This window comes from Tachyglossus aculeatus, chromosome X4, assembly GCF_015852505.1.
Source record: "Tachyglossus aculeatus isolate mTacAcu1 chromosome X4, mTacAcu1.pri, whole genome shotgun sequence".
NCBI lineage: Eukaryota > Metazoa > Chordata > Mammalia > Monotremata > Tachyglossidae > Tachyglossus > Tachyglossus aculeatus.
Genome location: NC_052098.1, coordinates 45,112,971 through 45,138,412, shown reverse-complemented (window position 1 = coordinate 45,138,412; position 25,442 = coordinate 45,112,971). Strand labels below are relative to the sequence as shown.

Below are 25,442 nucleotides of genomic sequence, written 5' to 3'. Positions count from 1 at the left end.
AAAGCACCACAAAAACTGGCAAGTAGACCCACCAGTCAATGAATTGCGACTAATCACCATGAGAGCTGGATTGCGAATTAATGGGATAACTGTCCCACATCCAAACCCAAGTCTTTGTACAAAGAACCACTTCCAAATTTTAAAAATCACAAGTGATACTTGTTCACCCAGAGGCAAATAAGTAGCCCACAGTCACTTAATAATGATAATTATGGGATTCATTAAGCACTTACTATGTGCCAAAAAACACTGTGCTTAGCACAAAAGTAGATATAATACAATCAGATCAGACTAGATGACACTAGACCTTAAAGTCATCCCCATCTCCCTGAGCAGTTTCCACTGGGTTAATTTTAAAGTGGGGGTTGTTTACTTGGGTTTGTCTGTGTCGGAGATGGGACACAGGAACACCCTTATATTTCAAAGCTTCTGATTCCACCTGACCTGTCTCCTCCACTTAAAAGTAAGCACACAATCTCAAGCAAGTCCATCCTTCTCTCAGTTTCTCCTCCCCCACAAAAAACAAAAAACCCCTACATGCATATAGAAGGCCAAGTAGCTTGCATATTTAAAGAAAGTAACATAGGATGTCCCTATATCCTTTAGCAGCCTCCCTAAAATTCAATACGGCCTGTAAATGCACTCAGAAGGTATCAGCCTGCTGTCAGGTGGTCTGTGAACACCCAGTAAAACGATCCCTTCAACTCAGTGGAGCTGGACTGAGAGACCCTTCCCACAGGGATTTTAGGAGCAGGTCTATCATCATTAATTAGAAAGAAAGGAAGGATAGTAATGATATATCATCAGTTTTGACTCCAGAATGCAAAAGTCAGTAATGCTTAGTGGTACTTAGGAAATTTTAACATAGTTTTGATGCTTTCTCCCTTGATTGGGGACTTGGAACAATCCCTGGGAAATTAACTGACCTTCCAAGCACAAAATGTTTTTGAGTTCCACCAATTAGACTCTAAATAGTATTTACTGACCACCTATGTGTGCAGAACCCTGTACTAAGCACTTGGGAGAGTAAAACAGACTTTGTAGAATGATCCCTGCCTACACAGGAGGAGGGAGAAGAAAAAGGGGATATGTCCAGGTGTTAATGCTTAAGTAATAGGGCATGTAAGATACTATATAAGTGATATAGGAGGTTGAGAACACCCAAGTGCTTAGATAGTGCAGAAACACTGAAGAGAAAATAGGGAAATAGTGAGGAGCAGCATGGCCTCATGGAAAGAAGATGGGCCTGGGAGTTAGAGACTTGAGTTCCAATCCCAGCTCTGCCAGTTACCTGCTGTGTGACCTTGGGCAAATCACTTAACTTCTCTGTCCTTAGTTCTCTCATCTGTAAAATGTGGATTCAATTAGCTTAGTCTCCTCCTTAGACTGTGAGTCCCATAGGGGACAGGGACTGTGTCTGATCTGTTTAACTTGTATCTACCCCAGCGCTTAGAACAATGCTTGACACATACTAAGCACATAACAAATACCATAGTAATGATGACAGGGTAGGAAGATAAGTGACTAAGCGGGGAAGAACTTTGAAGAGGGGGAGAGCAGCAGTCTGCCAGATGTGAAGAGGGAGGAAATTCCAGGTAAGAGGGAAGGTGTGAGCAAGGGATCAGCAATGAGAGTTGAGAACGAGGCACAGTGAGTAGTTTGGCATGAGAGAAATAATAGCATGTGAGTTGAGGTGTAGTGGGAGAAGATGAAGGGGGGAGAGTTACATGTGTAGAATGACATTTTAGAAAAATGATCCAAGCAGCAGAGTGAATTGTGGACTAGAGAGCTGAGAAGCTGGAGGCAGGGAGATCAGCGAGGAGGCTTAGGCAGTTAGTCAGTGTGCCTGGGTCAGTGTGATGGCAGTTTGAACGGAGAGTAAGGGGAGGATCCTGGAAAAATTGTGGAGGGAAAGACTGACAGGATTTGAGAAACCCTGAATAGGGGGGTTGAGAGAGAGGGAGGAGTCAGGGATAATGCCAAGGTTGTGGGCTTCAGAGATTGGGAGGATGGTGGTGTTGTCAGCTGTGATGCGAAAGTTAGGTAGAGGAGAGGATTTGGGAGGGATGATGAAGAGTTCAGTACAAATTTATGAGGATCTATTTATATGTTCTATAGAAAGGATATAAATATTTGTGTGTTTTAATACATGTGTTCTGAAGTAATAATTTATTTAAAATGAGCTCATCCTATTTTACATTAATGACTCTTTATTTATAAAACAGAGAACAGAATTCTGGCATTACTAGGACTGTGACCTTTAAGTTACAACAATGATATTAGGTTAATGCTTCCTGAGCAGTTAATGAGAGCTTACATCCTCCATTGAATTTCTAACTGTTCTTTGAATAGAAGCTATTCTTGAAGACCTGTTCAGAAAAAAGGTTATGGCATTATCTCATACAACCATTTTCTAGAATGTATAACACACCATGGACACACAGTCAATAATAAATAATGATTGGATAGTAATAATAATGATGGCATTTGTTAAGTGCTTACTATGTGCAAAGCACTGTTCTAAGCACTGAGCCAGGGAGTCAGGGAACCTGAATTCTAATCTTGGCTCTGCTGTGTGACCTTGAATAGGTCACTGAACTTCTCTGTGCCTCAGTTTCCTTATCTGTAAAATGGTGATTAAAATGTTTAGATGGTTAAGGGAGCTCACGGAAACCAGAAACTCCAGATTTGGAAAATGGGGTGGGGGGGAGAAGCAAAATGATGGGATTAAGGTTATGCTTATAATTTACCTGCAAACAGGGCAACATTGGCATGCTTGGCATCATAGGGGCATCTGGCCATTCCACTAAACTCATCTCCAAGAGGGTCCAGGGTATCCATCTGAAAGAAACAATGGTATCTCATCAGGAACAACTAGAACTTTCATTTTGAAATTTTGGGAGCCTGAACCCATTTGTCTTGTCTCCACTGGCAGACTGAAGTGAAGAACTGATTCTCCTAAATAGGTAATTCGAACCTAAATCCTCATCATCCTGAATGAGCTGCAGGTCCGAAGAGCTGATTATTCGCCCCTCCCTTACTGCTCTGCTATGTTCAGCCAATGGACACAAGCCTTCATGGGCTGAATCCCATGGGAACTGAACTCCAGGGCCCTTTCTCAGTCTCAAAGAGGTGATGGGATGGAAGGAGTGATGTTCACATGGGTGTGTGTGTGTGTGTGTGTGCTTGTGTGTGTGTGTGTGAGAGAGAGAGAGAGAGAGAGAGAGAGAGAGAGAGAGAGAGAGACAGAGACAGAAAGAAGGAGGGGGGAGGGAGAGGGAGAGGGAATGTATGTGTAGAAGAGGCAGAGCTTTGGAAATGAAATAAGGAACTGTTAGAAGAATCGTCTTCCACACTTTCCTCTCCTCATATCCATGGGCTCACATCACACAAAATTTCAGCCCCAAAGAACTCTCCCTGTCCACCTTTACTGAACATGCTGGCAGCCCTCCATATCTGCCAAAGGCTTTACTGTTACTGTGATTAGTGCTTGTCATTACAGAACTTCGAAGGGTGGGAGGCTTTGCTACTGTGAGGGAAACTGAGGTGCAATAAAGGTAGGGGGACATATCAAGGAGCAGCTTTGCAGGGGGTAATTTCAAAGTCTGGTATTGTTAACCAGGAGGGGGAGAAGATGAGTCTCACTGAAGAGCAGTTAGGGTTTTTTTCCATTGCTTGGCTTTCCCTGGTTCCCTGGGAACAAGCTCAGTGACATGACAGGCTTTTGAAATGGCCCTTTTTTAAAACACTGTACACTACTGGGCTTCAGAATAATATCACACAGCAGTATTTTTTTTAATCATCTCAAGAGAATGATGCCCAAATTCAACATCCTTTGAAGCAAAACTAGCTTCGTTGTCCTTCTTTTCCCTCAAAGCATTTTTAGAAAAATCTTCTGCTGATGTTTTATCTGGACACAAGCTTCCTGTTGAACTGTGACAGATGATGTGGTCTGTGGTTCTGGCAAAAAGTCAAAAACGGTGCTCAGCCTACAGTGATGCGATAGAAAAGCTCTTATCCAGAGCAAGGGCACTCAGTAATCTCTGCAAGTGAGAAACAACACACAGGGGTGAGTTCTTTTGTGTTCAGCTACTTCTCAAAAATTGGGTAGTTACTAGGCAGAGCTGGGAAATCATGTGAAATAATGCTCTAATGATTTGTATGTTTGGAAAGACACAGAGACAAAACAGGGGAAGCAAGAGTGATATACAGAAACTCTCTTTCCATGAAGTAAGAATGAATCCATTCTGTAGTCATAAAATCTCAGATTTAACTGCAGTCCCTGGGAAATTGATTCACCATAGGGTACAGGTAATTATACAAATAACCAGTTCAACCTGAGGTAAAAGTTCAAGAGGCTTTTAGTGTACGACAGAGAAAAGTGCTGAGCATGTATTTCAGGTTCATAGTCAACAGCCTTTAAGATTAGTCATCTTTAAGTCTTATTTTAGGCTATGATCCTTCTAACAAATTCAATTTCCTTCAAACAGGGTACACTGTACAACTCAAATACAGGGCTCAGAATCATTAGCCAAAAAAAATAAATATCTCCCCCCCATCGAGTTTTGTTATGGTATTTGTTATACATGTACTATGTGTCATGCACTGTTCTAAATGCTGAGGTGGATACAAGTTTATTAGGTTGGACGCAGTCCCTGTCCCACAGTGGAGACCACAGTGTAAGTCGGAGGGAGTAGGATTTAATCCCCATTTTACAGTTGAGAAAACTGAGGCACAGAGAAGTTAAGTAACCTGCCCAAGGTCACACAGCAAGTAGTCGGCAGAGCTGGGATTTGAACACAGGTCCTTTGAATCCCAGGCCAGTGCTCTTTCCACTAGGCCATGCTGCTTCTCTGTTTCCCTAACCAAACTCAAAAACCTAGGTTATGAGGCTGAAATCAATGAATGGGATGATTTGTCTTGGTTTTTTTTCCTGTCATGTAGCCTTTGTCTAGATCTTCTGAAGGAAATCAGCCAAGCTTGCTCATGGACAGAAAAACACTTAAAGTGATAGTGCATTCTCCTTGTCCAGAGGGGCCAAATTGCTGGATCACTTGCACTTTCATTTTATATGCTGTGGAAAGCTGAAGGCGGGTTTGGGGTGCTAGGGCTGGATTGCCTCATTGCCACACATCATGCAAGAAATACAGGCAGAGCAAGTCAAGGCCCCTGTCTCCACCCATTCCCTTGGGCCCCCACAAGGCATGGATAACACAAGCAACAGGTGAGGGAAACGGTGTGGTCAATTCATCACGAGGAATTACGCATCTGCTCAAGGAGTAAGCAGAGGCATTTATATCTGCTGCATTACAATGCCAAGGAAATCCATATTAATATGAAAAGATAGCAAACCAGTGATTCAATGTGATAACAGTGTTAATCATAATGAGCATTAAAACAATGACGGAGTGATAGAATACTAAGTGGAAAATTGGAAGTTCAATTTCCAGCTGTTGGCTGTGGTAGCATAGAGTTAGAGGTGATGGTGGGTTGGGTGGGTGTGGGGTGGGTAAAAGGTTGAAGAAAAGGAAAGACACTTGATGCCAGAAGAACAGTCTGGGGCACCCTCGCATCAGGTATCATTCATATGACCAGTAGGCATTAGGTCTGCCCCTGAAACAGAAGCCTCCTTTAAGGCACGCACTGAACAAAAGAAAGGCCAGTTGTTGGACTACATTTAGATCGAAGCACTGTTTGAGTTAAAGCTTTCCAGCTGCTAGACCCAAATAGTTCAATGGAGGGGTGGGGGGAGAGAAGGGGGATGGAAGGGAGGAAATGGAGAATAGAAGTGAGAAGGGGGAAAGGGGGAGAAGGAAAGGAAGAAAAGGAAGGGAAGGGAGAGAGGGAGAGGAAGGGGTAGATGGAAGAAGGGGAGGGAGGGGAAGAAAGTGGAAATGGAAGAAAGGAGAGGAAGGGAAGGGAAGAAAATGAGAGGAGGGGAAAATGGGAAGGGGGAAGAGGGAAATGAAGAAGGGAGGGAAAGAGAGAAGAGAGATGAAAGGGCAGGGATAGAGGGAGACATGGGAGGTGGGCTCATATATCATGCAGTCATTACTTAGGCTGTGGATAGCTCCATCTCTTCTGGACTTCCTTTATCAACAACTTTATCAGTGCTAATTGGATCTGCCTAGTCTCACAAAAATGCTTGAAAATGGCCCTTGTGCCAAGGTCAGAGTCAAGCAGATGCACTCCATTCAGTCCAATCCTTAAAACTCTGGGGATTACATTCCAGGACCCTTCCAAATCTTTTAGCTGGAGCAAGCTTCGGTTTCAGATGGCCGGCCTGTGACATGCTTCAGTGGTAGATGTTTTTTAACTCATTTAGGGAACAAATGGTCCAAATGTGTGTTTGTGCAGGACTGTATGTGAATGTATGATGTAGACAGGTGGTCAGCTGGATAGTTGCTCTTTGGGGCAATTAAGACTAGGGTCCTACAGACACTCATTTTGACCTGGAGGGTTTTTTTTAAAATGTGTCAATCAATCCTGACAAAACAGGAAACTTGGAAGCCTGCTCAGGATCGCTCATGTGAAGCAATACATTAAGTTGAACAAGTGTGAAGAAACTGGGTAGTGTTAAATTACACCGCATGTTGTTGCAAGTTTAATCATGGTAAATTATGAAATATCTCTGAACCATAAAGTTCCAGACACACAAAAGAAACATTTACCTTGTAATTTCTGCAGGAAGGGTTGAAGGCATTTGTCCCACAAACAAACAACGTCTCATCATTTCTCTTCAGAAGAACTTTAATGAAGTTGTGACACTCATCCTGAAAAACAATTGAAAGATTTATTTCCAAGTAAATCCTGATAGATACTGAGCATTCTTGGGCTGTCAAATTTCAATGTCAAGGTTAAAAGGAGGGTAGCTATTTAATTTTCACCTGAATTTTAAACCGAGTTAAAATATGGCTTTAAACTGAGGACTTTATAAGTATACTGTATTTGCAGATGAACAGAGCACAGTAGTGCAGACTTGATGGCATTATTTTAATGAGATCCCCTTTGTTCCTCCATCTACCCAAAAACTCAGAGTTTATGTGTATTTTTATGCTGTTATATTACCAAAGATACAAAATCCTGAATGCCTATTGTCATGTTATGAGCTCTTTGGCAACTCCCAATGGACAATGGGCAGCAATGTTTAACTATCTCAAAGAACCCTAAGCAACTTCGGTACCTCGCATTGTATCCATAATCCCTCATATGCTTCTAAGCATTTGATGAGGCTGATGCTGCCATCGAAATGTCTCATTACATTAAAAGCAAACAATTTTTGCGAATTAAAGTCTTCAATAAGTTGATGGAAAAGCAATTATGGGAAAGGAACAGAATAGCATGATCCATTCCACATCACAGGCAACGGCATAAGATAACAGTCAAAAGACTAAGCCAAAGTGGCAGCTGCAGGAGAAATGAAAATAGTCTACCTTATGTTTTCCCTTCATTCTGCATGTGTCTACATCAGCCTGTCTGGATTTCCACGTCAATTTCTGTAGGGATCAAGAAAGAAATCAATTAGAGCCCAGAGGTTGCTGCATTTGATTTCAGAAGTAAGAGTTCCCTGGGGGAAACTAGCGGCTGAACATATATTTATTGAAAGCTTTCTGCACCCTTTCTCCATGATTAATTTATCTTAACAATAGAAGATCAGTGATGCAAAATGTTCACTTAATTTTGAAACACTGTCTATCCATTAAACTCCAAGTGAGGTCTTCCTCTTTGATGATGGTGCGATTAAAAAAATACGAGCAAGTAAATTTAGCAAAAAAAAATCCAAACGGAACTTCTTCAAATACCCACATTTAAAAAAAAGTTTACACTGAAATTTTTTAAAAGGCACACAAATTGTTCCTGGACTATAAAGACATTACACTCGACCCACAATGTAAGCATAAATTTATTTTGAGTGCACAGAGAGATCCATTTCAGATCATTTTTCTTCCCGAAATGAGTTGAGAAAACCTCTGTCCGGGTATAGAATGCTTTATTAGATAAGCCACCCCTATGGACAGTAAGCATGAAAATCCAGCCTGTGAATCCTCCATCTGAACTAGATGATCACAACCCTGCCCAAAATAGCCTAAAACTCTCAAGGAATATAATTTCACATATTATGGAAGAGAATTCAGCATGGTTCAGTGGAAAGAGCATGGGCTTTGGAGTCAGAGGTCATGGGTTCAAGTTCTGGCTCCGCCAACTGTCAGCTGTGTGACTTTGGGCAAGTCACTTAACTTCTCTGTGTCTCAGTTACCTCATCTGTAAAAAGGGGATTAAAACTGTGAGCCCCCCCTTGGGACAACCTGATCACCCTGTAACCTCCCCAGCGCTTAGAACAGTGCTTTGCACATAGTATGTGCTTAACAAATATTATTATTATGGAAACATTAAATGGCATTTTATTGCATTATCTGTATACTGTATACTGAGGGCAACCAGGACAATGAGCTGTGAAATGCAAATGGCCATAGGTTGCAGGGGAAAATTACCTTGACCCCACTGTGTTGGCATGAAGACTGCTCAGCACCCTGGCTAATATTCTTTTTTAAAAATTCCTGGAGAACGTTTTGTTCTAGATATCCCAATCTTGATTACTGCATTTGTTACAGCAGAGGCAAAACGGGCAGAAAGTGCCTGGGCCCATGTAATCTCTACTCTCTCTAGTGTCCTTGGTTTCAAGATGATGGTGAAAAATACTTACTTTGCTACAGTAAATTTCTTCTGTGTGTGATGTGTCCATATCAACAGTATAAATATGGTCCCTGTAAACAAAAGAAAATGAATAGAGTCAAATGTAGTAATTAGGACAATTCATTTTCTGCTTTAAGGCTTTAAGAATTATCTCTGGGGTACATAATCCTTTGCCTATATATATATATATATATACACATAGAGAGAGAGAGAGCAGAGACTACACAAGAAAACTCCTCTGATTGTAGCGTCAGCTTTGTCTGATAACACACCAAGAAAAAAGAGTTTAAAGGGAAAAAAGTCCCCACTCAAAATTTTTCCTGGTAACAAATTAGGAAAACATGGAGGTAGTTCAGAAAAGGGGATTCTAATGGTTTAGTTGGTATAATCTGATATTTGAATATGGTCACATGTCCTTCAAATGGCAACTGGCCTATTTTACAATACTTTTTTGCACACATTCAAGAACGGTTAACAAGAGGTTAATTCTCCCTTCACCTTCTTTCTCCCCCTTCTTCTTCATATTGATTGACAATAGGAAAAAGAAAAGGTTGGTAGTGGTAATACTGTTTCTAGAATACACTCTTTCCTTCACACTGATGGTCAATTAAGTGCTAAAATTTGCTTTAGCAAATGTATATTTCTTCCCTCTATTCACCTTCCTGTTTTGCTGAGAGTTGGAGTCCTTTTACAGTTCGATGCCAATCTCTCCCCTGGAAAGGGGAAACAGAAATCAGCAGCTCAGGTGTGGGGCTATATTTAAACATCCTCTTATGTGGGAGTTGAACACAAGCACTTTTTTGTGCCTAAATCAGAAGAAAGGAAAAAAGAGGAACGAGAGCTTTATATCAAATTTGTGAGGCGAGGGGGAATGCGTGAGGGCAAAACACCTCACGTTCTCTTGAAATAACACTGACTGCCTCGAAACTGCAGGAAGGCTTGTGGCTGGGAAACCATCTGCAGTTTAACCTAGAAGTCGGATGCTGACTCTTTTTCTCCCCTTGCAACAAAAGTCTCTCCTCCATCAAAAGCCACTTGGAGCCACTAACGGTTCTTGGAGAGACAGAATTTGCTCCAAATAGTGAGCCCCCCTCTCCCCCGTCTGCTTAATCCTTGTGGCGACCCAAGTCCGAAGAAAAAGCAAGCAGGGAGAGAGCTCACGTGAAGAAAAGAGGCAGCATTGTTCCTTGGGTTTGGCCCAAGATTGGGTCTGGGGTGGGGGTAGACGGGTGTAGGCTGGTGGTGGAAGAGACTGGGGAGTTTCTGCCTGGAAAATTGCTGAACTGAGAAGTTTGTTCAGGCTCGCGGCAGTAGCAACCCAGAACTGTCACTCCCTCTCCAAGACAAGCTGAATGCCTCGGTTTATTATCGGCTTGCCTTTCCCCAGCGGCGCCACGGCCGGGGGGCAGTACGGGAATCAAATGCCCTATTCCTTTGAGATGAGTTCTAGAGAGGGCTCCAGTGTTTGCCTTTTCCTACCCCACCCCCTTGCCCAGTTTGCCGCCAAGCTGCTCCAAGAGAGCAGGAGCCAAATATCTGAATTGTAAATTAACAACTGATTAATATGCATTGGCAACCCTTTGGAAAGCACTCGGCATGCCCCCTTCTGGCCCGGCCTGTTTATGCTAATGAGCTCTTTCGGGTTGGTTGGGTGTGGGGTTTTTGTGTGTATGTGTGTGTGTGTGTTTTTTTTTTTTAAACAAAGCAGCTAAAAATAAAGCAGCGAGAGGCCCAGTGAGTCCCCAAGCTCTCTGGGCTCCCAGGTCCGGGAAGCCCCTTGCTTTCCTTGCTCTCTCATTCGCACCAGCCCAGTCTCCTGGGAGAACTCAATAGTCTGGGGGAGGGGGAGGAAGAGGCAGAGGCGGTGGTGGTAGCGGTGGCTGCTACGGCTGGAAACCCTGGCCACATGCATAAACCGGGGCAACCTCTCTGTGTCCAGGTTCCACGAGGTTCCACGAGGCCGTGACCATGGGCCTGCAGGCAGTATGGGGGGGCTGTTTGTCTTTCTTCCTTTCCTGCAGGATGCAGGCAGTTCCCTGTTAATTAAACTATTCTAGCCTAAACTGACTTAATCCCAGGGCTTCCGCTTTCCCACCTCCAGGCAGCAGAATTGCATTTCGTTGCCACGGCAGGAACCGTTGAAACAATACCCTGCGGGTGAGCCCGGATCCGGAATGGAGGGGTAGCAGTGAGAACAAAAGCATCCTCTTCCCCTACCACCACCATCAGGGGAGCTGGGGGGGGGGAAAGAGAGAGAGAGAGAGAGTGTATGTGTGTGTGTGTGCGCGCGCGCGCGTGTGTGGGGGGGTGTCTGATTCGGTTTGATGGTGGCCCTTTCGTTACACTAGAAGTTTAGCCCCAGTAAAACTGCAGCCTAAGAGCCCAACTAGGCCCTGGGGGTTTGCTTTTTTTGCAGTATTTCAGACTGGCCAAGACGCCTCAGCTATCTGAGCCTGCTTCTTCCTGAGAACACTGCACAATGAGCCCAGCACGGGTCTGGTCTGCTTCTCCAAGGCATCGTGTTTAATCACTTGTTTGGGCTAGGTTTCAGGTAATTGGGAACAAAATGTCACCTTTTAGCCTGGCCATGTGTAGAAATGGCATAAAAGAAAGTGCTGATAATATCCCTAAGGGGCGGTGCAGGGGCTATTTGTTCAATTAATCCCATTGAGATGCTCTTTGATAGCTATCCAGGATGGGTGGCTCGCAGAGCAGAGTCAGTTTCTGGGAGGTTTGCGGCTTCCTGGATGCCCTCAGAAAGTGACAGCAGAATGGCACCTGTTATTCCAGTGATTGGATTGACATTTAATTCTGGAGCCAAATGCAGGCCCATTTTAATCCATAAAGTTGATTTTTACTTTGTGCCCTGGAGACCGTTTATTGTTTGGAGTTTTAATTTTTTAATTAATTCACCTAGTGCTTAAGGACCAACTGAAATCATTGTCATAGGGGATGATTAACTTCCGGGATCACTTAAGTGGGTGGGCGACAGCAGGGACTGTGTGTGTTGAAGAGCTGTCACTCTCATGCCATGCCTGTCTGACCCACACCCTCACAAACCCACTGTGACCGCTCAGCTGGGGGATTGTTGGATGGACAGGAAGTAAAACCCAGTGGGCTGTAAAAAGGGCATACTGCCAGGCAGAGGGGGTGAGAACGAGACCTCACCACCCTTCACTAGCTGGGTGGGATGGGAGTGTGGGTAGAACTGTGGGATAGAGCCAGCCACAGAGCTTCCTAGCTTGTGTGGTAACTTTTCAATGAGCTGAGGCCTATGAAAGGGTATGTAAGTATGCACAGCATACTATGAAGGAGGAATATTTAATAGTGGGGGTGAGGTTCACTTCAGGAATGGAGAAAAGGCAGCAGTGGCCAGCATTCTGAAAGGTCTAAGTCATCCAAGAGAAAGCTACTGAGCCTACCCTTGTAAACTTGCAGAGGGAATTTTATAGGATCCCCTTAAAAAGTGAACTCCAATGTCAAACCAACCACCTTAGATAGTATTGCGGTGGGTTTGGGGGTGGGGCGGGGTGGGGGGGGGAGAACTTTTTGGATAAGGTAGGCAACCCTAGCTAGCCTGCCTCTTGGAGCCAGCAGGAGAAGTAAGTGGAGGCCATTGCAGCTGCCACTTTTCTCTTCACTGGCCTTCAGGATTGGGTGCAAGTGGTTCATTACATTCCCGAGTCCCCAGACCTCATGAAGAAGAGCTGTCTGCCTGCCTCTCTCCCACTCTATCCACCAGGCAACCTGGGGTATCCACAGGGGCCAGAGTTTGGAGCCACTGTGGCATGAACCCCTCAGAGCCACGCAACTGCTTCGCTGCTTTCAAGCCAGGATCTGCAACCTTGACTAAGGCAGAAGCAACCAGTCTCCATTCCTATGGTGGGGGATCCTGGCTGAAACATTTATGTGGCCCCATGGGTGTTCATGCTGCAGTGGTTGCAGAGCCATTTCAGACCCCTGCGGCCACTCCCCTAGGGTCTCCCTCAGGATTTCTAGGTTTATCGAGACAAGGGTGAGATGGGTGGACAGCTCATTCTCAAAGGACTTTGGGGAGCAAGCCTTGAAGTCATTGGAAGAGCAACACTGGTGAAGTCCACAGCATAAAGGAGTACCTTTTCCTTCCTTCCCTCCCCCGTTTTTCTCCCTTTTGCCTTCTCCTTTCCCTTCAAAGCTCCACCCCTAGTGCCCCACCCCCTTGACACCTTGTTCCCTAAACCCTGCCTGCAGTTCACCCCCATACTCAAAATGAAAGGTGGCTTCCCTACTCATAACCTCTACGGTCAAGAAGCTCTTTGAAGATTTTAATGTAAATCCTGTCAGCTGCAGTTCAGGACTGTTCCTTTGGTCACATCTCAAGTGGAAATGGAAACTATCCCCCCATCTACAAAATCCTTCATTATTCTTGAAGAATGAATGAGGTTCCCTTCCTCCCCAACCTTTGTCTTCTCCGAAGTAAATAACCTCAATTCCTTTGCCTCCTTAGCCTTCCTTCATGGGCCCAACTTTTCACCTCCTTTATTTTGTTTGCTGAATTCTGGATCCCAGCAGTCTTCATTTTACTCACAGAACAGTGCCACAAACTGAGGTCTGATCACTGCTGATTCGGGAGAGTTTATTCATTCCAGTATTCTTGAACTACTGCATTCATTATCCCATTGATCAGGCTCAAGGCTCATTCTGACCTCCAGTATTTTCTTCTGTCAAACTTTCACATTTCCAGTTCTTTCCCATCTTGTATGTCAGGTTGACTTTCCCTCCTTCTTTGAACTGCCCTTGCTCTTGTTCCTCCTGAATTCATCCATTTTTAAATAACATTACGCACTTCTGTAATCTTTCAGAATCATTTGGAATTCTCTTCCTAGTCTCTATGATACCGGCCACCCTAGGTAAATTTAACAAACATACTTTATACTACATCTAACCCATCATCATAGTCAGGTCTCTGGGTCATAAACAGTTCCTGCTGAACACCAGTTCGTACGTATCCACCTACCTAACTCTAAGCCCCAGAGAGCATTTACGCTAAACAGTTGAGAAGGGTCTTAACCATATTTTCTCAGTCTGATAAAGGTCATATTAAGCGGAACCAATCAAAAGCCTTCCCAAAGACAATAAATATTCTGCAGGCTGCTTCTAAATGGTGCCACTGCATACAAGGAATATATACTGATCCACACTGTGGACAATTTTCCAAAACGTGAAATCGCTTTACTGCAAAAATCTGCATGAAATGAAGAAACCTATAAAGAAATAATGATCACTCGACACACTACAGTAGACTCTGAAATAGAAAATGAAGCAGAATACCCCTTTAGGAAACTAAAAAGGCTGAGATGAAAGAATACAACAAAAGGCTGGTAGGTGTATTTAGGGCTTTTGGATTTACAATGCTCAGTAAAGAATGGGCTAGAAAAAAACCACTAACCTAGCAGCAACATAGAGGGTTCTGTTCATGATCATGATCATCTGGATGTCCAGTCTGTGCCTTTGTGTGGTGTTCCGTCCTGGCTTGTGACCCACAAACACCGGATACTGTTTTGTATCTGCGAAAAGGGGATGGGATGGAGAGGTGAAGCCCGACAGCAAACAAAGGGAAAGGAGTGGAGAGTACAGTGAAATCCTGTTTAACCCGGAATTCCACACCACTGGCAGCCTTGGCAAAATTTCGACTTTGAATTCTCCCTTTCCGCAATATCCTGAACCCTCAGGCAATGAAGTACTGTGAAAGCACAGTGGTTTGCAGGTCTCATCAGTGTCTGAAACATAATCGCTATTTACAGTCATCAAGAAAAGTGCCCTTGCTTTTTTATAAATCAAAAAATGGTAATTTTTCCTTCTTTTTTTTTCAGGGCAAAAATGCCTCCTAAACATTTTGCCACACAGATAGTCTGTTCCTTCCTACAATTTTCTTTTCATCATTTTCAGAGAGCTAAGCCATGGGGATTGCCTGCCAAAAGCCCTCTCTTGGGAACACAGCAATTTCAAAGTAGCCCATTAATCACTGTAGAGGCAGTGTGATCTTCTGGTCAGAGTAGGGTACCTACCATCTCCACAGGTCTCGTGATGGATCAGCCCCCTATTCTTGGGCAGAAGTGGTGAGTATTGTTTCTAGGCATGATGGGCAAATATTTGGGTTAGGTTTTTTTAAAGGAAAAAGAAGTTACCTATTTGTTGCTGTGGCTGTCGACCTGACATGGGGATTTCTCTGGCAAACCGATCCAAATGGGAACCGAAGGGAAGTTGTATCCCAGGGCCAAGTTTGTATTGGTTTGGGCCACTGACAGATACTTGCTCCTTTATATCCAACTATTTTGACTGGTTGAGGAGGTGCCTTGGGCACTTCTCACCAAGGGAAATCCCAATCAAGAGTCTCTGGAGAAATGATTTCTGACTGACGACTCTATGACTAGCTACCTCTGGCAAGCCCTGGTGGTCAGAAATATACGAAAAGGACAAGAGATAGAGTGAGAGAGAGAGAAAATAAATCTTATTAGAGGGCAGGAGGAGGAGGTCCCTTGACCTGATATTGAGCTGGCCATGAGGCTCTTCCCTTGTCCTCCACGTTAATGTTTTGCTTGAGATTTGGAATCACCTTGGGCAATGCTATTTTAAACACTCCGGTGGTTCACTTTATTAGGTAACTTTAACTAAGAACATCCGGTGCACTTATCCTGTCTGAGCTACTGGCTGACTGTGTGGCCTTGAGAAAGTCACTTATGCACCAATCAGCTTGATGTAAAATAGGGTAGAGGTGAGAAGGCCTCACTGAAAACCAGATGCTGCCCCAGTGAGCCAAGCTTTCCAAGGGTAAATAAATACAGAGAAAATGACTCAGGATTTATGTTCAGAAAGTTAAACTTTATACCCCTGATTTATTTGAGCACTCTAGTATTTAACAGGCAGACTTTTCTTAGATCCACACTGGGCATTTTACAAGCAGGCCTCTTGCAGGCTTCATTTATCATCATCCTGTGAAAACTAACAGAGTATTTCCCAGCATGGATTCTTCTATGAGTTTCCGGCCCCTATTTTTGTCAAGAAATCCACCCTCCTCTCACCCTTCCCCACCCCACATTCACACTGCAGTACTTATTAAAAGCCAATGAACTTGCCTCTGGTAGAAACACAGCCCGGTGGCCCTCGGGGGGAAGAGATTCTAAAAACAAGGGCTTGAGTTGTCCTGATCAACACCCCCATCAGCTCTGCCATTTCATCCCTGCCCTCCGAAGCCAGGCCACCACTGAAGGGGATTCATGTATCCACGACTGGATGGAAGCCTACCTTTATTGAGTTAGGTGGAGTCAGTCATTTCAAGAGTGCTGAGCACTACTTCCTCAGAATCATTTTTCTTTCTATATTTACTCCTTACGTGTTGGGTCTTGAGTTTCTGCTGACTGACATTTTCAGGGAAGAGCTCCATTTTAGCCATGACAGCCAATGAGCCTCACCTGGGCAGAGGTGGCCTCCTGCCACATGCCTGCCCCATAAGGACATTCGATCATGAGCATCGCCACTACTGGATCAGACCCATGGTCCATCCAGCCCAATACTCTTGCCTCAACAGTGGCCACAGGGCAGTTGGAAGAACAATGTAATGGTTACCCTCCTGGAAATCCAACTTCATGGGATACACCATCTAACATTCTTAATTTTCCCCCGACTTTCCCTACGCTGCCCTCTATAGCCCCCAAATCATGGTGAATGGGGACAAGGGAGGGAAAGGTTCCCAGCACCCCCAGGAAACAGTTACAATTCATGTCTGCTCCGAGATCGAGACCCATTGGGAAATATACTCGACTTTGGACCTGCTGCCTTGTCTCCATGAATCTGACTAGGTGTCAAGGTCAACTGGGCTCAACTATGACAAAAACACCAACTCTCCTTATTCTGAGTTTGTTGGATTGGAAATGGGGTTGGGGTAACTTGGCTGTTTAGTGACCACTAAGGGGCAGTTGGGATGTCTGCAGATGTTTTTTTCTCATTCGATCTTGCCCAACTAAAATGGGCAAAAGAAATATTTATTCATATTAGTCTGTCTTCCTCTCTAGACTGAAGGCTTGCTGTGGGCAGGGAATGTGACTGTGATATTGTTAAACCGTACTCTCCCAAGCATTTAGTACAGTGCTCTGCACACAGTAAGTGCTCAATAAATATGATTGACTGACTGACGATTGACTGAAAAGAAAGTGAATTCATACGTGTCCATGAGCATGACATGTTTCTCAGAGGTACCTGAATCCATATCAGCCTCAAACTGACTTTCCACTGAAACTGCCACTCTGCTTTTAAGACTTGAATTCCCTGGTCTAAAAGCATGTGAATCTAGAGCTACTAGAAACAACTTTTATTCCTTCCCATCTATTTCTAGAAAAAAAGTATCTGATTCTTAATGACACACACAACTCTGACATACAAATTGTTCAATAATTGCCCGGAGATCTGGAATTTTGAGGGCTTGGTACACCTCATCTCAGCGGAAAGGACAAATTCCATGAGTACCTAACGTTTCAGGGCTTCTGAGAGAGAATCACAAATCTATGCCTTCATTAGTGATTAACAGACACTTCAGGGAAGAGAGGGCAGGCCAGATGTCCTATACTTACAGTTGCCATGCGAAATACTGATTGGCTCAGAATCTTCTGGGAAACCGGCCCCAGCAAAGTGTAGCAGTGTGAAATATAGCAGCAAGGCTTCTGACCTCATAGTAGTTCAGCGGGGAAGACTTTATTTCTTCACTTCACCCTGCCAAAGACAAAAAAAGGGCCAAAGGGATTTTAGGGTCAATTCAGAACTACTCAGTTCCACACAATAAACTGGGCTTATCAGTGCCAGTAAATGCCTGAGAAAGAAACTTTGCCTCCTATCCTGCTCACTCCACATCCACAGATTGGTGTAATGAGAGGAAATGAATCAGCCTCCCAGTTTCCTCAGGTCTCCACTGATTTGAGGGCCTCTAAAAGTTTCTTCGTGGCAGATTAATGAAATGGTCCCAACTCCTTTGCTTGGAACAATCTTCTTTCCATTGTGGGTGAGCTGGAAAGTGACTCTATGAGCCACTTTTTTCCAGTAAAGGCACTTTGTTTCCTGAGCGATTGATAATTAACAAGACTTTCTAAGGAAATACTGTCCTGTTTTTCTAGGTAGGTTTACATAAGATGATGACATAGGCCTTAAAATAAAGATACTCACCACAGTATCTGTTAAAACAAACACAAAATATGAAGGCCACTTCATGGAACCCACTGAAGGAGTGACTGAAGGCCCTTTTCAGGAATAATGTAGACCTCCAACTCCACCTTCAAATATAATAGCTCTGAATGAAACTTTCTGATAGCAGTTTCTCTCCCACTTCTTCCCCTTTGCATTCACTCAAATTTACACTTATGTGTTAAAAATCCCCTAAACCTAAATGGTAAAAGGAAACACGTAGGGCTATGGATACAGGGAAAGGAAACAACAAAAGGTACTGTAAACAGCTCAGAATTCCTAGGCAGAATTCATTCAGGTGTTCATCTTTGGGGAAAATTAATATAAAAATGAGGTTCTTCTTTCATCTCTCCCAGAGTTTCAAACCCTTTGAAGTTGTCTGCCAAAGATTATCTCCTTGAACAAAGCTATTTTTCACTAGCCTATCAATCATTTAAGATTTGTGTGCAGAAAAGTCCAACTTTGTAACCTAGATTGTCTTTGAAAGTTAATTTGGCAAACAAAGTGCTAACTTGCCCTTTTACAACACCATTTAATATTAGATACCTCTTCCTCTCTTCTTCATGCCAAGAAAAGCATTAACAAGTCCTGAGTGCTGCATTTCAACATACAGTATAATTTCACAGGCCCAGCTGGGTCTTAATCATTAGTCCAATCCGAAAACGGCTCATTAATTAATTTGCTTTATCTAGAAAATCAAAAAGGAAAAAAAAAAGGCTGGCTACTCCATTTCTGGAATTTCAACCATAAGGCATAATGGGCCATAAGGGTAATTGGTTACTGAAGGATATAAATGTGGACTGCGTTTGCTTCAGGAGGAAGGTTAAACAGTTAAAAGATAAACTTGGTTAATTCAGAATATGTGGCTATGGGACTGACTGACCCAATGAGGAGAAATATTTCAGGGTAACTGCAGCCTCCATAACTATTGTTCATTATTACGACGAGGAGGAGGCAACAGCAAGAGTAAGTAAAACATACAACAGAAACTGGCTGGCTCCTATCTCTTTCATGCGATTGTGAAAGCATATGGGGAGGAGGAGGGAGAGATAATAATACACCAAAGGCTCAAGGGAAACATTACAGAAGCATAAGTTATCTCGGAGGATTTGCAACATTCAAGGCAGAATACCACAGAATCACAAGACTCTCCCTCCCTTGCAAACCTTGGAAATACAGTTTCACTTCCTTTAAAGACAAATGTTTTATACTTTGTATATAGTGCCTCATTTATTTTTCTACAAGCACACTGTGGTGACAAAACAAAGTACATTGCCTTACTGTGTCAACAAATTTTCAGTTTTTCCCATCTTGTAATTGCTCTGGTCAAATGCAAAGCACTTCACTGAAGTGGAGTGCAGGGAGAGCAGTGTATCCAGAAGAAATTCATCAAGCAATTCCCTTGCTCAATTTAATCCTTATTCACACATCCTAGCACTGCTCGGGCTGATAATTCAAACTTACCCTGCTTTGTGGAAGCAAGGTAGCTGCTTTATGGGCTCTTCTTTCATCATATCAGCAGCTAACTAACTTTGTGGGAATCACAGGAGAAGCAGTAACGTGGTGTTGATTACCCTGGGCCCCCTCACATGAAACATTTAAAACTTTCTTCAACTTCACACTCAACCATGTACACCATTCCCATGCAAAGCAGAGAGCTGATGGAAATTTACTTTTCTTCAGCTATGCAGCTCGCTTTCTTTGTTATTCTTGGGACAATTCTTTAAGGCCTTGTCTATTAAATACTTGGCCTGCACACTACCTGTCATGCTGCAAAGTACTACTGGCATTAATAGTATCTCTGGTTTCCTTATCTGTACCCAAGCAGGCAAGGGAAGTGGAGAGTTCAGCTCATGAGTAATTATACAGTGAATTTGATCAAGGAAGGTATCTAATCAGGATAGCTCCTCAATAGCTAGGCTGTTTTGGTCGCCACACTTGAAAAAGAAGGTAGAAACACTGGGATGGGTCGAGAGAATGACAAAAACGGGATGGAAAATAAATAAGTTATGAAAAAAATTAAAGGAACTGGATTTTTCACCTGGAGAACAGAAGTCCGAGTGGACTTCGATAGTGGCCTTCTAGTCTATGAGAGGCTTTATGGAGATGGATGTGAGCCAGCTGTTCTCCATGTAATCTTAGGCCCAAACAAGAGGAAATGGGCTAAATCATTTCGGGTGGACATAAGGAAGAACTTCTTGGTGGTCAAAATGATAAACTTATCAAAAGAAGCTCTAGAGCCTCTATCCCTGGAGATCTCCAAGGAAAGAACAGACACCATCTGTCTGAGATCGGTCAGACTTTCACGGACTTGGGATGTAGGAGGCTGGATCAGAAAACCTCTTAAGAGCCTGTTCAGCTCTAGGACTCTGCTGGATCTCACAAGAGTCGCTAGCTTGCAGCTTCTATATCCCAAAGCTACCTTCTTCCTTGATAATAATTTTATTTGCTTGAATTGGTGTGCATGTGGTGAATTAATGCAATAATTGTCAAATTCCTCTAAAAAGCTATTTTACTAATTGGCTCTGTATTTGGTGGTTAGGTGCTTGGTGTTTCTCAGTGCCTCCTCAGGCCAAGCAGATAAATTCCTCTTTACTGTCAATTATTTTTCTGCAAATCCTCCAGACCAATTTGGATAATGGAGTTTGGAACAAACATAATATCAGAGATATTGGCCACTTTAGGCCAACTGAACAGTGATGAATATTAATTGGTCCGGATTCGGCATTCAGGTTTGCAGAAGACTGAACATCAAGCAGTAAGAGATTTGGAATGAGTAATAATAATAATAACAATGGTATTTGTTAAGCACTTACTATATGCCAAGCACCTTTCTAAGCGCTGGGGGGGGATACAAGGTAATCAGGTTGTCCCACGTGGGGCTCACAGTCTTAATCCCCACTTTACAGATGAGGTAACTGAGGCACAGAAGTAAGTGACTTGCCCAAAGTCCCACAGCTGAGAAGTGGTGGAGCCGCAATTAGAACCCATGACCTCTGACTCCCAAGCCCGGGCTCTTTCCACTGAGCCATGCTGCTTCCAGCTGCTGCATGTGGCTGACCCTAAGTCCTATGGCCTATATGCCGAGTCACTGGAGAGTCAGGACTCACAATTAAGGCTTCCGTTTCTCAAGGTATGCGACGCATTATTGCATCAACCCGTGATGATGCAAGCTGATGCCATGGGACTGAAAGGACTTTTATATGCTGTCTTTGGAACATGTCACGGGCACTGGTCACATACAAGCCTGGGAGAAAAGGCCATATGACTCCTCAAGATTCAGGAGGGTCCAGAAAGCAAGGTTACTCTTTCGTCCATAGGAATAAACACCCAAGACCCCACCCTTTCCAGGCTCTTTCTTTCATCACTATCAAACCCCATAGTCCATAGGGTGGCAGTATTTGCCTAGCCACGACACTCAAAGCTCTCCTCACATTCAACAGGTTAATATCATCATCATCATCATCATCATCAATAGCATTTATTGAGCGTTTAGTGTGTGCAGAGCACTGTACTACGTGCTTGGGAGAGTACAATACATCGGAGTCGGTAGAGCCCACAACGAGCTTATATTGTAGAGGGGGAGATAGACATTTACACAAATATGAATAATTTATAATATATAATGTATAGAGATGTACGTTGAGTACTTTGGGGCTGAGGGTCACAGATCCAAGTGCATAGATGACACAGAACAGGGTAGGGCGGGGCAGGGGTGCGGGGAGAAGTGGAGGAGAAGGCTTAATGGAGAAGGCCTTGAAGATGTGACCTTAAAGAATGGGCCTCTTTCTGCCTCTAATGCTGCTGAGGCTGCTTTGTGTTATCACCTCCAGGCACTGTGCCTCCACTGTGGGAAGACTTTATATTGTAGAGGAGAATTCTGTACAACATTTCTTGGGCTCTGAGCCAGATTCCTGCAGACACAAAATACAATAAGAAGACCACTTGGAAACCTTTATGATTCCAGGTACCTAAAAACTGCAGGTGGACTATAAATTCCATGTTTCTTGTTTCAGGCATAGTTATTGCTATTTCTCACCGAAAGCCTTTCAAAATATGAATATGCATCCTAATGGCTACAGCATTAGGAATCATCTTATTATCAGACTGTATACTCTTCCTCACTATGGGGACAGATGAGGCTGCAAGGTGATTTGCCTGCTACTAATCCTAACCTCTTTCCCATTAGCAATATCTAAAACAAATGCAGGTATCCCCATATAATTAAAAGGTGACTGTGGAGATGGATCTCTATTAAGCATCTGCTCTTTCTGGCTCAGAAAGCATGGGTGTTGGTTGGTTAAGGGAAGAAAGATTCATTCATTCATTTATTCAATCGTATTTATTGAGCGCTTACTGTGTGCAGAGCACCGTACTAAGCGCTTGGGAAGTACAAGTCGGCAACATATAGAGACGGTCCCTACCCAACAACAGGCTCACAGTCTAGAAGGGGGAGACAGACAACAAAACAAAACATGTAGACAGGTGTCAAAATCGTCAGAACAAATAGAATTATAGCTATATGCACATCATTAACAAAATACATAGAATAGTAAATATGTACAAGATAAATAGAGTAATAAATCTGTACAAATATATACCAGTACTGTGGGGAGGGGAAGGAGGTAGGGCAAGGGGGGATGGGGAGGAGAAGAAAAAGGGGGCTCAGTCTGGGAAGGCCTCCTGGAGGAGGTGAGCCATCAGTAGGGCTTTGAAGGGAGGAAGAGCATTCCAGGCCAGATCTTTTCAAAAGAAAGATTGTATTCAAAAGAAACATCTTTTGAATACAATCAATTACTAACATTCATTTTCTTATATTTTTAAATTTTGATAAACTATACTTTGGTTACTCAGTTGCTGCTAAGCCCATTTTATTTCATTTGGTTGTCATTACTGAATTTAGTCAAAACAGGCCAGTCTTATGATCCCCTCAACCAATCTTCCTTGTTTGCCTTTTTGACTAGGTTTCTCTCCTTCCTCAAGTCCATAGCTTCTTAGATTAGATTTAAACTCCTCGTCCTCACTTTCAAGCCCTTCTTCCACTCTATCCCTCTGGACATCTCCACTTAGCTTCTTTCTCTCCAAGCAAAACCATCTTTTTTATAAATTCCTTCAGTCTGCTTTCCCTTCTTTCCTTGGTACATTCATCTAGTTCTAGAAAAATTTTTCAGCGTTCGCAGCATAAACGGACTCTCTCCCCTCTTTCTAAACGTTCTCAAGATTCATTTTTTCTGGGAAATGATTTTGGAAACATCTTAGATCTCAATTTAATAATAATAATGAAAATTATGGTATTTGTTAAGTGCTTACTATGTGCCAGGGACTGTACTAAGCACTGGAGTGGATACAAGCAAATCGGGAAGACGATCGCAAACTTTCTGCTCATCCTTTTCTTTCCCAAACCCTCACTACTTCCCTTCTTCTATATTACCACCGTCTAATCCATGACCAAATCCGAGCTCAGAAGCATTTTCTAGATCCTTCCCTTTCTCTCCAGGCCCAAGTGATTGCCCGAACTGGTCCAGGCCCAAGGAATTCAGTAACAGTAGTAATTAATCAACAACAACAGCAACAAATAATGAATTTCATTGGAAGTTTTGCAAGATCAAAAATTAGCCTGAACACCGTTGGAAGGATAATCTACTAGGTGAAGAGCAAGCTGAAGAAACAGGCCATTTCTGTAAAATGATGGAGGAAATCAGGAAGGTCTCATTAAAGCTCAGCCTGTAAAATGCTTTAAGCTCTCAGGGGGAAGGGGCAATACTTGCTAAGTATAACTACTCTCATTCCTACTTGTGCCACTAGCTTTCTGTGCTCACAGTTTGGAGGAAGACAGCAGCAATTCCGGACCTCTAGTTAAAGAGGGGAGGGATGGGGTGTTTTAAGATTCACTGAAAGGTAGTTAAATAAAGGCGGTTTGGAACTCAAGGTCATCCTCCAGATCTTGTCTTAATATTGGCAAAAGACGAATTTCAGGTGCTCTGAGTTCCACTCTTGTAATGAGAAAGTACTCTTTAACATCATCATGATTCTGGCTTGGGTGTAGCATTCTAGTTAAATTGTTCTCTTCTCATTCAAACGAGCCCTCTCATCTCTTTATCTTTCTCTCTGAAACCTTATCTTCTGCATCTTATCTGGAATTGGAAAGAGCTACTCCTGCCTGAGGCTGCTTAACTTGCAATGAACCAGTGAGCCATTGAAGATAGACTGAAGATAAGCTTCTCTTTAGATTTTTAGATTGCAGACCTTGGGAAATGAAAGGGTGTGAATGTCTCCATGTTTTCACATGATTTGTACAAAAGTAGTTATGCCATGTTTATAATGTTCATAATAATTGTGGTATTTGTTAAGCGCTTACTATGTGCTAAGCACTACACTAAGCGCTGGGGCGGATACAAGATAATCAGGTCCAACATGGGGTTCAGAGTCTAAGTAGAAGGGAGGAAAGGTACTGAATCCCCATTTTTGCAGATGAGTGATCTGAAGCACAGAGAAGTTAAATGACTTGCCCGAAGTCCCACAGCAGACAATTAGTGGAGCTGGTATTAGAACCCAGGCCTCTGACTCTCAGTTTCGGGCTCCTTATTATAATAATAATGGGTCTTTCCATTAGGCATCCTTTATGAGAGAAGATGGGGAGACAGAAGGAGAAGGGAAGAGTGCTCTAAGAAAAAAGAAAAGGTAGAAGGGTGGAACAAAGAAGATGCATATATGAATAAGGGAGACCAGCTGTACCAGGTAATAGAGGAATATGGGCAGTGGTATAACTAAGATTTAAACCACCCAATCACCTCTCCTACTACAACCCAGCCTGCACACTTTGCTCCTCTAATTCCAACCTACTCACTATATAATGCAGAATCTGCTGTAAAATAAAAAATAATCTTGTCTACCTCAGACCTCTCGCCCACAACCTGCCTCTGTCTTGCCTCTGTCCTGGAATGCCCTCCCTCTTCATGTTTGACCATTACTATTCCCCACTTCAAAGCTTTACTAAAGGCACATCTCCTCCAAGAGGCCTTCCCTGACTAAGCCCTCCTTTCCGCTTCTCCCACTCCTCCTGTGTCACCTTAATTTGCCCCCTATATTCATCCCCCTTCCCAGCCCCACAGCACATAAGTACGTATCTGTAATTTATTTACTTATATTAATATCTTTCTCCCGCTCTAGACTGTAAGCTCACTGTTGGCAGGAAATGTGCCTGTTATATTGTACTCTCCCAAGCGCTTATTAAGAGTGCTTTGCACACAGTAAGTGCTCAATAAATATGATTGATTGATTGATTGGGCAAGTTCCATTTAGGAAGCAAATCACCCTATAGAGCTTTTTTTTTTAAGCATGGCAGACGTGGAACCAACCTGGAACGCAAAGGAGGGTACAGAAGCACAGCGGTGGGAAGCTAGGAGAAGAGATGAGGGATATTATTTCATATCTGTGGTGGAAGTGTATTTCTTGAAACTCTCTTGAAAGGAAAAATGTCTAGTTGCACCAAAATACTGCATATGCATCTTTGAGTAGTGACTGACAGTCTTCGATGA

General features: G+C 43.2%; 1 protein-coding gene across 9 annotated transcripts in view; it reads right to left on the bottom strand.

Moving 5' to 3' along the window:
• Nucleotides 1-25,442, bottom strand: part of SEMA6A (semaphorin 6A) — a 131,673-nt gene that overhangs the window by 48,803 nt on the left and 57,428 nt on the right. For all 9 annotated transcript variants that reach the window (XM_038770082.1, XM_038770081.1, XM_038770073.1 and 6 more), the window contains exons 2-7: nucleotides 17,301-17,439; nucleotides 14,123-14,240; nucleotides 8,705-8,765; nucleotides 7,434-7,496; nucleotides 6,672-6,773; nucleotides 2,751-2,841 (exon numbers count right to left, since the gene is read on the bottom strand). In XM_038770082.1, coding sequence (XP_038626010.1) covers nucleotides 2,751-2,841; nucleotides 6,672-6,773; nucleotides 7,434-7,496; nucleotides 8,705-8,765; nucleotides 14,123-14,240; nucleotides 17,301-17,400 — 535 coding nt within the window. In that variant the 5' untranslated portion in view covers nucleotides 17,401-17,439. The remainder of the gene's footprint in view (nucleotides 1-2,750; nucleotides 2,842-6,671; nucleotides 6,774-7,433; nucleotides 7,497-8,704; nucleotides 8,766-14,122; nucleotides 14,241-17,300; nucleotides 17,440-25,442) is intronic.